Genomic DNA, 13258 nt, shown 5'->3' on the forward strand with positions numbered 1-13258 from the left:
TTAGAGTAACTGCATTCAGCAAATAGCTATGATCTATGTGAATACGATTTGGCATTCGTAACGTTAAAGAAAAAACCTGGAGAAAACGAGCTGCGGAGAGTCCCTTCCCATGTCGTTTAGCTGTTTCGTTGAGTTTAGCGTTAATCCTGTTCAGACGAACAAGAGTTTTGCTTGCTATTTATCAAAGAAGTAGAAAAAAGGCCTCCTTGTTCCGACCATCGTTCACGCGTGGGTTCGAGAGCTGCACAACTCGTACTTTGCATGTTTTTATCAGTGTCGGTCACACACTTTCACTCGCTTTGACGACACAGTTGCGATCGACGCCGGAGCCAAGAGTTCAGAAAACCAGCAGAGCTCTTAAAAATGTGGCATGCAGATGTAGATGCAACGCCTCATGTACCAATGACACAGACCTTCTTTAAGGCATTGGCCATAAATCATGTAGCACAATGTAATAGAATATATGCGATATATGACACGAAGAAAAAAAGTCGCAAGTTGAGAATATGTGGTGTGAGAAACAACAGAGTCAGAAAAATCAGACGCCGATACAAAAGCAAAAATGACATGGGTGTCATCTGCTGGCGCGGCAAATGAAGCGGCTAGAATGCAAAAATAAAGGCGACAAGAGGGGACAGCGCTATAACTATGTCTCTACGCCAACTTCTCATCCGTTTCAGCTGTTATTCTTTATGTTAAAGAACGCAAATAACAGTTAAGCTTAGGCATTTAAGCAGGATTCAAGTCAGGATTTCTTAGTTGGCTACCACGAACCAATGTGTCTGCATGATTTCGGAAGCAAAACTACAGAGCTCGGAGTCCGCGCAGTGGGAGCAGCACTTCCTGGACTTCCTCTTGTCTACAGGAAAAGGAAGACGTCGCCGCTGCGCAACGCATCTCCTTGCCCCATTCCCCCAACTCTTTCCCTCACATTCCACTTTCCAACTTCTACGAAGCCTCCGCGAGGCAGAAAAAGAAAACCGGTCTGATTTCAACGAACGCCCGCAAGCACACGCACACCAACAAGCGCGCGAGACTATACCGGCTGTATTCAAGCAGTTCACGCCTAGGCGTCGGCCGCTGAGCTTCGCAACCGTCCCGCAAGACGCACGCGGTGTATTGCGCCATCCACGGTACATGCCGGCGCGTCCTGCAGCGACCACCGAGACAGCGTGAAAGAAAACCGCACGTCGTATCTTCCGGTGCCGACGAGTCCAACCAGGTGCGATCGAGTCGTGCGTAGGTACGTATTCACGGCTTGTTGCAACGGGTGCTGCCGTTAACATAACGAGTTTTCTGGCGAGGAACTCGCGATAATAAACATCCAAGTGCAAACGCCCGCATGGCTGTAGCAGGCAGATGAATTCAGCGAAGCTTGCTCATTTGAAGCCTATCTAATGGAGGCCGATAGTGGCACCCGCCGCACAGCGCTGATTTTTAGCTCGCGCTGTAATTGTGACCCTACGTTCACGTAATTGTCGTCGTAATGCTGGCCACCGCCTATCTCGCTCCCGGCATTTTGTTTAGTTACTAGCATCGGTCGTAACTTGTAGCTATTTGAAAGAGCGTAGGTTATGGCGTGTTGGTATTCCATAACTGAGGCTTTTAGCTCACGTAAAGGGACGAGAGACAAAAGCAAGTCCGCGTCTTGACTCTGTCTCTCGTCCCTTCTCGTGCGCTAAAAACCTCAGTTGTAGCTATTTTCGTGAAGGGGGACTTCATTCCTCAATCTAAGAGGAAATGCGTTGAGATAATATTGGCCAAAGCAGCAATACTACTTCAGTTGTGTGATCAGCGGGACAAAAAGAAATATATTGGGCTTAATCTTATATCGTCTTGGCTTATTTGAAAGCACAGTGCCATCGCGTGTTACTTGCTAGTAAGTCGCACTAAGGCATTCTCCCTGTGACGCATGATGGCGTAAGCTTTATCTAACCGCCTAGATGCGATTCGCGGATAATGCTTATTCTATAGCGACGTTCGCGGAACTCGGATGCATAATGAGATGTTGCAAGAGAGGTTCTTGTATGTTTCTTGTTTGAGACCACACAAGAAGAGGCGCAATTTGTAGGGAGTTGTGCATGAGAACAAATAAGCTTTCTCTATATATAGGAAGCAACGCCGTCCGCTGCATTAATGAATTAAAGCGCTACAGTAAGCTGTATTGTATAGCCACGGAGTTGATTAGTCGCGCAATATATACTGCCCTCGAACTGAGAATTATTTAACCTTCTCAAAACTACTATTCTTTAAAAGTCGTAAAGCCATGTGTCAGGCGTATCTCGTGGGTTAGAACTAATCACGCCAAATTGGTCACTTTGAAATGTTCAAAAGATTTAATATATTGTTAGCAGTCCCTTTCTGTGTCGAAGCTTGCATTGTAAGGCTGGCACCCTAAACAGAGGCAAAGCTTTCGCAAGAGCGCCTCTACCTTTCCTTGCATTGTTAGGTTCCCCTAATCTGTCTCGTATGCAAACAGGAGTTCCTACTGTGACTACTTTTCTTGAAGGGAGGTCGTTGCAGCTCGTCGTCGACTCTACAATGCAACCGCAAAAAAAATTTACGGCCCGTTTCGCTTACGCTTTTTTCCGGGAAACGCCGTAAGGCATGACAATTTGATGCTTAACGAGGATTCGCATTGCGGTGCCAGAACACGCCCTATTTAAGGCACGCTTCCTTTCTCTCCGTTTTCTCACAAAGTCCCCAGAATGCAGCTCACAGTATTCTTCCTGGTCGGGGCCTTCCTCGCTGTGGCCTCGGCGCAAGACCACGTCAGGGTGATTGCCGCAAGCAACGACTTCGCTTTCCGACTACTCCCACTGCTGTCGGGTTCCCAGAGCGACAACGTCTTCTACTCACCGTACAGCGTGACCACGGCTCTGGCCATGGTTTATGCCGGTGCCAACGGCACGACGCTTCGCGAACTACACGAATCCCTGAGGTACAACATAGTGAGGCTAGCACAGGACAAAGTCCTGCGCGCGCACGCCGGGCACAATCGTCGCCTGCTCGCGCCGTCCAACTCGACGCTGAAGATCGCCAACGCAGCGGTACTGGACGGCAAGCTTAACGCTCTGCCGGGCTACGTGAACGCCCTGAAGAACGGCTTCGGGGCCGAGCTTCTCAAGGTTGACTTCATTGGAGCAGGCCAGTCAGCCGTGAACGTCATAAACTCGTGGGTGGATCAGAAGACGCAGCACAAGATCAGCACGTTGTTCGACAAGCCGCTGTCTAAGGACACCAGGCTGGTGCTTCTGAATGCCATATACTTCAAAGGGACCTGGCGCACAAAGTTCGCCAGGTCGAAAACGGAGAAGGCCCCCTTCTACACGGGTGACGGCCGCTCGACCAGCGTCGACACCATGCAGGGCACTGTAAAGGCGGGATACGCCTACGCCCGGGATATCGGAGCCACTGTGCTGGATCTGCCTTACAACGGCCTAGACTACAGCATGACGATACTGCTTCCACGAAACAAGACCGGTGTCGAAGCGCTGAGGAAGAACCTGACTCTGCTGACATTGAGAGACGCTCTGGCCCGGCTCAGCGAAGCTACTGTTGACGTGCATCTCCCGAGGTAAGCTAGCATTTTTCAACTGAAATCAATAAGCTACGTAACTCTACCGAACACACTGTCAATGAAAAATTGCTGTGCTATGCTAGATATGAATAGCAATACATCATGTGTACACGCTAAATTCGGTAACTTTTGCAAAGTTGCACATTTGAGCATCTTATAGGTAGCCGGCGTACATTAACTTAATTGATGGTAATAACCGCGCGGAGTTGGAACGTTGCGACGACCATTTTTCAGAAGTCCAATCGACATCACTCCGACCAAAATTGACAGCGGCGAAGTGTACCGCCGCGAAATGTGTCAGGTTACAGTGCATATAACATTCCTTATGTAAATTTAATTACACGGATATTAACTTCATGCCATCACTAAACACTGTATACTTGCAGGCTGCAGCCATTATCATTGTAAGCGTGCATGCTTTAGCAGAAGAATGCTTGATTTCAGTGCCACGACCTAAGTTTTGTAAATTGAGGATTCAGTTTTATGGTTTAATCTGCAGGTGCCCTTTAGTATAGGAAGCCATGAACATCCTTCATTTTGCTTAGTGAGAACTCGATGAATTACTTTGAGCGCACCAAAAGCGGGAAGGAGCTGAATGTGTTAACTCACACGAGAAAGGTGCACGATTACGGAATCTATTGGCAAAATTTCTCTATCGCGCCGGTTTGTCACATTTGAGAAAGTGTGCATTCGCTGAGAATAGTCTCATCAGGGAACTTCGGAATTAGGTAAATGGAACTGTAAGGCATTAACTGTATTGTGAGCTGATAGCTCCCCTCTCCTACTCAGCTTTGTTTTTTTTTTCTTGAGACGTCTATTTTTTTTCGAATTCGCGTCCTTTTGCTCACGTGTTCTATAACGAGTCACACTTGTTTAGCGCCGTTTTCCTTACGCGCAATACAAGAAAGGCTTAGAACCACTACATATGAATATGATACCCCCTTCTTTCTGTTGTTCTATTATCTTTTAACTTTGGTACTTAAAGTCGTTTTTTAGGTTGTCGCCAGTTTTGACAAGCCATGCAAATGTGAAGCTTTGTACCAGAAAAGAAGAAGCTGTATCTGGATAAACCCCCAATATGTTACGGCTTGGATACATGAAGAATGGCAATAATTTTACTTTGATGACCAGGCTCGTGTTGCCCCAGGTGTGGGGCCTCGTTGCTTTAGGAAACCAAAGCTCTCTGCCGATAGCCTGGCCCTGTCCACCAGCTGAAGCTGGTTGTCAGGGAATGATTTAACTTTATTTGTTCATCCACCGTACTAACCAACAGACAGATGTCTCAGCACTTTCGAGTAGAGTTCTCAGTCACCGTTTGTTCTGTTCTTCATGTCAAGTTTTTTTTTTTCTATGAGGGACTCTTTCACCTCTATGCGCTGGAAGATCCCCGACAAGCACTTGACGTGGTTGATGAATGGAATGTCGCAACGCATTCAAGGTCACTTGTTAGCTCGAGCATTGAAGCTGTTAGATCGGGAACTGCTAGGTGTGAGCGTCAACGGGCAGTATCTCCGCAACTTGTGATCTGCAGATGAAATTGTTCTGTTCAGCAACAATGAATGTAACAAATGACTTAAGATTTGAAACATTAAGGACAAGACGTAAATTCGGATATTATTATGCCTAAAACAAAAGAAAATATTTCTACTAGCCTGGTTATTGCAGATTAGTTCTTTCGAAGGCTGCACGGTGAAAGGAGGGTAATTTAATGGTACTGACCTTCGATTGGCACTGACATTCGAGTTCTCAATTATTTCTGCCTCGCTTTGCGATCTGCTAAGGTCCTCTTTTTCTTAGTTGGTAGAGCGACTGCCCTAGAAAGACGTTGGTCACAGGCTGGATCCAAGGAACAATACGAATTCTTGCTCAACTGTGAAGCCTTGTTTCTGAGAAACACGTATGGTTATTACGTTTATTTTTAGCTTCGTGGAAATGCGGACAGATGACAACCTTCCCTTTCATATAGCCTGGCTAGGGTACAGTTCGTAATTAGTACTTAGGCTTTTAAAAGTATGAATAAGTACCTGCATCCGTTCCAAGTACTCATACTCGGAGGACTCGGATCGCGTGAAGGAAATGGCCAGACGAATAAAAATGGCTTGGAGCGCGTATGGCAGGCATTCTGAAGTCACAAACGGGAGTTCACCGTTGTACCGAAAGTAGAGCGTATAATCAGTACATTTTGCCAGTATAATAGCCTATCGGAACGAGACGTGGCAAACAACAGGGAAACTTGAGACAAAGCTCAGGGAAAGGTAGTCGCACGGAAAGGACAACCTTGAAGAGCCTTTTTTTCTGACCACGTACGATGCAGGTTCAAGCTGGAGGAGAAATACAAGCTGAAGGAGGTGCTACCGAGGTTGGGCATCAGGAGGATGTTCAACGCAGGCGAGGCCGACCTGTCCCGAATCAACGGCGGCATGGACCTCTTCGTGGACCAGGTGGTGCACAAGGCTGTGGTGCAGGTCAACGAGGAAGGCAGCGAGGCGGCCGCCACCACCGGTGTGGTGATCAACACGCGCACCACGTCCGGTCCAGAAGTGTTTCGCGCCGATCACCCGTTCCTGTTCTTCATCCGCAACAGACGAACAGGAGATATCCTCTTCGTTGGACTAGTCAACAAAGTCGAATGAGCTTCTACCTGTCCTGGCACTAACTGCAACAGTGTTTCACCTTTACAAACTGCCTTTTGCTTCAAACCGTGCACCAAATCTTGCGTCCATTCTGCGTTTTTTCAGTGTTGTTCAGCGTATCTTCTTACTGTATTCGGGGGGTTGCTGCGCTATGAACACATGGACAACAGAAGTAGAAGTGGACAGGAGGCGCGCCGCTTGTACTTCTGTTGTCCGTGTGCATATAGCGCAGTAACCTCTTTATTACAAGATGAGCTTCCACCAAATAGCCCAACTTGCCGCTCTTCTACTATGTTCAGCTCTTACTCTATATCATTCGCGTCGAGGCAGAGTAATTCGTTTGAATGTTGCTCTGAAATAATCCCCGACTGTCTTTCCTTAGGATGACTCTCCAATTTAGATCTACGTCACCGTCTTACGCGTGCTGTGGTCATGATATAATGAACATAATACAACAAAACAACAGCTAAAAAAGACAGAAAAAGAACTGAAGATTTGAATGAAAGAACAGGAAAGTACAGATGTTCCCGTTAGTGTATTCGTTCCGCTGCTTTCACAGTTATAATACGCAGCATAAGCCCCTACCTACCTCTCTGTACGTTAGAAAAGGAGAAATGCAGAAAGAAGTTTTGGGTGAAGGCTAATTCCATGAAATAAAATATTACGTTCGTCATTAAGCCACACGTTACGTTTTTACAAGTTATTCAGAATCGTAGGAGATTAGAATGCAAGTGAAACTGGCCACCGGCTTGCAAGCATTTCTGTGGCAGTAACCCTGACGTGGAGGCTTCAAAGGAAAGCAGAATGAGGAAATTATTGCTCAGCCAAGTTTGTTCATAAGATTGTTATGAACACTTTTTTTATGATGCGAACGTAAGCATGTAAAAAATAATGGAGCATTCTTAATTCCTTATATAGAAGATACATAAATGTGCGATTGTTCAAAGCAAACGTGTGCGAGTAAAAATACAGTACCGAATCAGGCAGCGTTGCTTAGAAAACGCCTAAATTCGACCTTGCGTGTTGAGCAGAATTTGGGGTTTTAAGGTTTTGAGCTTGTATTATGGTGTGCTCGTGCTAGACCTTCGATCTCTTCCCGCACGACAAATCCACTCCTTTCTCTGCGCCCTTATAGATATGTAACTGCGCCCACCCAAGTTTATAAAGGATGTATTTTGTTATTGTGCTTTTTCCAACGGCTATCACTTCAAAGGACGTAACGGAAGCACGCTGGATTCTTTTGTTCTTCTTTGAGAACCTTATCTGCGTTTGCCAGAGTGGAAACCGCCGATAGAACTTCCTATGACTGCCTTCCCAGCGCAGAGGACGTTGGCTCCCAGCACGTGTCATCTGTTCAAAGCTATAAAAACAGGGTGTATATTTATTTTGCCATGGAAACATCTTTATTGTTGTGATAAGGTAAAACACGATCATGAAGCATCGTACACACCATTCATGCGTATCTACATAATTACTAATCTTTACATCATATCTGCAGATAGAACATGAAAAAGAGACATAGCGGAAAACTTTTGATTTTCGTTAATCTCAGCTTAACGAGCCAGGAAACTTACGTTTTACTTCTTTTGTTCACTTGGATGAACTCCGTAGACAGCACTGCCATTAACCAAGCCTGTGATGAAGGATGCATTTTCGTTAAATAGTGCACGCATACACACAGAATTACAGCTAGTTTCACGAGTATCGCAGATGGAGCTCGATTCTGGCTTTCGCATAAGCACATACAAAAGTCTAAAAATAAAAAAATAAAACATACTTCTGTCGTCTCATGGTTGCCTAAACTTCCCTTTATACTGATCTTTACGTAATGTCGGTAATTGCAACAGTAAATTCAGCTGATTGCTTGAAAAACGGTTTTCGCTATAGAAGAAGAACAGAAAAAGCTATAACGGATTCATTTACGTTCACTGCGTTTGCCTGTCAACGTTCCCTTTAAATGTGATTGAAATACTATTAGCAGACGCTTTTTTTCTCCAAGTACGAGCAATCAAAATATAAGAAATTTGTTACAATGTTCAGTCCCATTCATTGTTCTGATTGAGAACAACATGCCAACTTTCTAAAGTGACAGTGAGGCTAAAAATTGGACGCTGCATGCTCATGTCGCCACCTGAGTCCCGTAGAGTTGCAGTGAGATTAGGAGGAATTACAAGCTTCTAGAATGTGTTATATGAGGCCATTAGCAACTATAAACAACAACCTACTCCTAAAGATGAGCAAACTAAATACCCTTTTCAAATTTCTTGACTAGATTCTGTGTTTCTCGACTAAGCTCTTACTGTGCTGTGCTTATGATCATGACTCCCTCTACATTCTTGTCACGTGAGGTAGGTCATAAGGGTAAGTCTTGGGTCTTTTGCTATATTATATTTATATTAATCCTTTAAACACCGGTATCGCTCCATGCATTAAGTTTTTGCAGAGGATTATATGCTGTACTGTATAATTAATAGCTTACGATATGTTCCTACTTTTCAATGTGACAATACAGTTTCCAGCTGTTATGGCACATTGCTAAAGAACCTAATATTTGTGCATGTGCAATGATGGGATCAAAACGTCGTAATAACCCTAGTGTTACCCTTGCTTATACTGTTATTCACCTAAAATTAATATCCGTCATTTCGTACAAGTACTTTGGAATACATACAATTCAAAACCTCTCAAGGAATATGCATGTTCAAAATATAATTAACAATGCTACGCTGAAATTATCGCACTTTTCTCTCCCATCAGAAGCTCCTTTAGTATAAATCTATAGTTCAATCAAAATTAGAAAGTGTTGCTTCAATTTGGGATCCCCCTAAAGCCATCTTAATAAACGCTTTTGAATCTGATCAAAAACGCGCCACTCGTTGCATACTTTCTAATTATTCTCGTTACGCAAGCGTTTCATCAACGAATGCTAACTTAGGCCTGCTGATGCGTCAATCAGGCTGCACATGCGCACATGGTGGTGATGGTGGTGATAGTGTGTTGTGGCTACAGGCCGGTTTAGCCTTGTTGTGAAGTAGGGGCTCCGTGCGGCCACGAAGGTCCCATGGATGGTGCCGTGCGATGTGGAGGGAGGAAGAGAGGGTCCGAGCGATGATCATGAGATGAGAAAAAGGTTAATGAACAAATGTACATGGTTGAGTTTTACAAAACGGCTCTATCTCTCGGAGCACACTACATGCTAAAGTCTTTGCATGCGCGAGCCTCCATCCTCACAGCAGCGCAGGTCCGCTTTTTATGCCGCTTGTTTCCCTCTTTCACTATTCGAAGGAATTCACTGGCCAACCACGGACGCATCTGTCTAGGAAATGAGTGTCTTCTAGAAGTGCTAGAAGGCGTGAAATTTTCTTGCAGGCTATGTTAAACTCTTCCGGAAGCACAAGGTGTAGCAGGCACGCATGTGGAAGGCTTTTCTTTGTGGGTGTTCAAGAAGGGCGTCCCTTTAACCACAGTAAGGCGACACCTTATGCTTCCTTCCTAAGATTTATTGCACTAACACCACTCTTAAAATATTAACTTTTTTTCATACACATAAAAAAAAAAATGCATGTGACCGTAAGGTTATAAATGAGGCTGTAAAGAAAGCCGAACGGCGGATGTTTTCCAGCGTCTATTTACATGGCTTTAGCGCAGGTTCTTTTGCATAACAATGCTGCCTAGACGGGTAGTGCATGTTTACATCAGAGTTACTGCACTCTAAACAAACAAGGTTACGGCGCGCGAATCGTAGGACCTGTGAAAAAAAAATTTACATACAGCATCTTTTAGGTACAGAAGGTTTCACGTGTAAATACTAATTGTAGATAGGAAATTGCGAACACTGAGAAAACATAAAGTACCGTTTAAAAGGCGTCGAAGATTTTCGACAGCGTGTATACATTCGTCGTTACAAGGCAGTCGCACCTGCGACCTATAAACATTGCGCTTAAATAAAGTAATTCGCCTAAATATCCACAATATCAGTGAAATGGCTGTATACTGTAGGCGTAACAAAAATGTCGCAGTTCGCCCGATAGGCGAAGCATCGATTGCGATAGGAAATTATTAGACAGCTATTCGAAGTAAGGATAGTAGTTTTATCGGCCGTATAAACTTGTAAACATTTGCTTACCAACTAAAATAACAAGCATGGTGTCACGCGCGCAGAAGCATAATTTGCTCGCATCTCACTCGATGACAGCGCACACCGGCTGTCAAAACGCTGAAGCGAGGAAGCGCGGCAGCAGCGGCGAGCGAATTGATCTTCGTGCAGCCTCTCGCTTCAACTCGAACTAAGCGGCGAGAACATAGCGCATACAGCTCTCGGTGCACTCTGCCTTCATCTCAGATCGCTTTCAAGGCAGGGCCGCGCGGCCGCGCCATACGCAGCCGCCGCCGGAGTAAAATGCCCTCTCCCTCTCTCCCCCCTCCCCCTTGCGCGCACAATATTGAGCCACCATCGTCGGCTCACCCTCGCACGCTTGCACTCGCACATACAGCATGCGGCGCGCGGCGATTATGTCATCGCCCTTGGATAGAGAGAGAAACAACTTTATTTGACCAAGGGGTTCGAGAACCCTTGGACTTCATACGGAATATCGCGGCGACGCCGACACCGACGACGAAGACGACGGCAGGAATGCGCCTGGAGTGTCCATATTTTTGGTATCGTAATAAAATTGTGACAGTGCTTTAAATTATCTTATGGAGCGCACAGGAGCCCGAGACTGTCGGCCGAGCGCGTATAAAGGAGACTTTCGGCGCGCTGCTATGGAGGGGGGGGGGGGGGGGGGGGGGCCTTCAAGGAACTTGGAGGGAACTTGTCCAAAGAGTTGCAGAGAATTTCAACGCTTTTGAAGACGACCTGTGAAAGTTCGCAAGAAAAGACAAAAGAATGTCTTGGGCTCCTTGGAACACCCAGCGGATACATGTAGTCGTTATTAAACGTACAGTGAAAATAGTTGGCGCTGTAGTGGCACACCTGTGAGATGCTAAAAATCGCTCGACGTGGTTGGAGATTGAGGAGATTCGAGGAGGTAGCCGTAGATTAGAGTTGAGACATTCCGGTTAGAAACAGCCACAGTATTTTGTGTAATCTTACTAAATGTTCACAAGCGCCTATGAACCTCAGCAGAGAACTCTTGAACAATTAGCGGGGCGTAGCATCACGTCATGGCATGAATTTTTCTTATTTTATGTTTTTATGTTTCTTCTATAACCTTTTATTCCCTTTATGCCTTAGCAGAGCACAGGGTAACCAGCCGGTATACTTACACTGGCTAGCCTCCACGTCTTTCCTTCCTTCCTTTACTCTCTCTCTTACCAAATGTTGCATAAATCTAATAAAATTTTCAAGGAGCTGAAGGCTTTCTTTATATATAGTCTCAAAGGCATGGTCTATTCATTTTACAAGAGAAGGTACTCTTCGGGGGGAAGGACGCGAGCAACTATTAACGCGATTAGCATTCTTTGGGAGTACGCCACAACTTGGGTCACTGGGTATCAACCACTGCGTCTATCCCCGAATAGACAAGAACTTGGACATTTACCAATGGGTACGCGCAATTAGGTATGTGTCACTGCGTATGTGCTGATTTCTGGTTAATCCCTCAAAATGGGCCTGTAACACTAAAAAAAAAACCTATAAAAGTTATCCGCTGCTGTGCCGAATCGAACCCGCATCGCACAATCCCTCAATCCCAGCAGCCCGATGCTGTGGCGCCCTGCGGCACGAATGCACCGACGCAGCGAGGGAACAATTCTCAGCGTTCGTACGCATTGGCGCACCACGCATCTCGAAGGCCACGTGTTGACTTGATGGCGGCGCCGCTACATAACGCAGTGCGTCCAGAGGGAAGGGCGAGAGACGAGTCAGGGCTGCAGTACACGTCTCACATATGAACGCCACTCCGCGTGCATCATTCGGTGAGCTCTCTTTACCGTCTGCGCGGCTCCGCCAGAGAAGCTGCATGCCTACCACTCAGGAGTTTGAAGAGCGAAAGCCACTGGCCTCCGCTTTGCGATGGAGTCGGCGGATGGCCGCATGATGAACCAACGGACACTTCATCTTAATGTATGAGCGTACTTATGTGTATTTAGAGAAAAGATATGTACATAGAGATGTATATATGTAGATTGCAAATGTAAAGAAGATCAATTAAGGATGACACGTCAAGCTCATTAATAAACACTCCGCACTAGTCTGTACATATCACAACTCTGTCCTTTCCTTGTTACTTTCGTCATCATAATAACCACAGTAATAATTCGCATTTCGACGGGGGCGAAATGCCAAAGCACCCGTGTACTTAGATTTAGGCGCACGTTAAAGAACCCCAGGTGGTTGAAATTTCCGGAGTCCTCCACTACGGAGTGCCTGATTATCAGAAAGTGGCTTAGGCACTTAAAGTCCCTTAATTTAATTTTTTTAACTATAATCAATATAATAATCAGGGACGTTCACGACCTTCCCCATCTTTTTTTTTCTTTTTTCTCGTTTCTTTGCTTTTTCCCTCGGCTGTTATTTCCGTCTTTCATTTCCATTACCCATCCCCCAGTGCAGGGTAGCAAACAAAAGTCTTATCCGGTTAATCTGCCAGCCTTTCCCGTCCCGTTTAACTCTCTCTATAATAATTATTATCACATATAAAGCACATCATCACCAATTACACACGCATCATAGGAAGTAACGCTAATCACATTATTGTCGCCAAGCAATCTCGACAGGATAGATGCGCCGCCAGTTCTATTCGTCGCGATTAACACGTCTGTCGGTATTGAGAAGAAGCAGGTGAGTTACATGACCGGCAAGATCGGAAGAGGAAGAGCGCAAACACTATTTTACGGAATCCGGCACTACCCACAGAAGCAATCGTTGTCTGTAGCATGTGAGACTCACACGCTGCTGCCAAAAATAGCAAATAACAAATTTACGTGCGCGCCAGGGAAAATTGCGACATGACGCGCCTACTGTTCCATACGCTGTTTTTCGTCATTGCTGAGCGACGAGGGGTGCCAGCTCGAAGCAGCGCGGACAGATAACGTAGAGCTC

At 45.5% G+C, this 13258-nt stretch overlaps 1 protein-coding gene across 1 annotated transcript; it reads left to right on the forward strand.

Moving 5' to 3' along the window:
- Positions 1–934: 934 nt before the first annotated feature.
- Positions 935–7597, forward strand: LOC129380209 (iripin-3-like). Its single transcript, XM_055073816.2, has 3 exons — positions 935–1243; positions 2701–3577; positions 5895–7597. The coding sequence occupies exons 2-3, from the start codon at positions 2709–2711 to the stop codon at positions 6211–6213; spliced, it is 1188 nt and encodes a 395-aa protein (XP_054929791.1). The 5' UTR covers positions 935–1243; positions 2701–2708; the 3' UTR covers positions 6214–7597.
- The last annotated feature ends 5661 nt before the right edge of the window (positions 7598–13258 follow it).

The sequence above is a fragment of the Dermacentor andersoni genome, chromosome 4 (assembly GCF_023375885.2).
Source record: "Dermacentor andersoni chromosome 4, qqDerAnde1_hic_scaffold, whole genome shotgun sequence".
In the NCBI taxonomy this organism is placed as follows: domain Eukaryota; kingdom Metazoa; phylum Arthropoda; class Arachnida; order Ixodida; family Ixodidae; genus Dermacentor; species Dermacentor andersoni.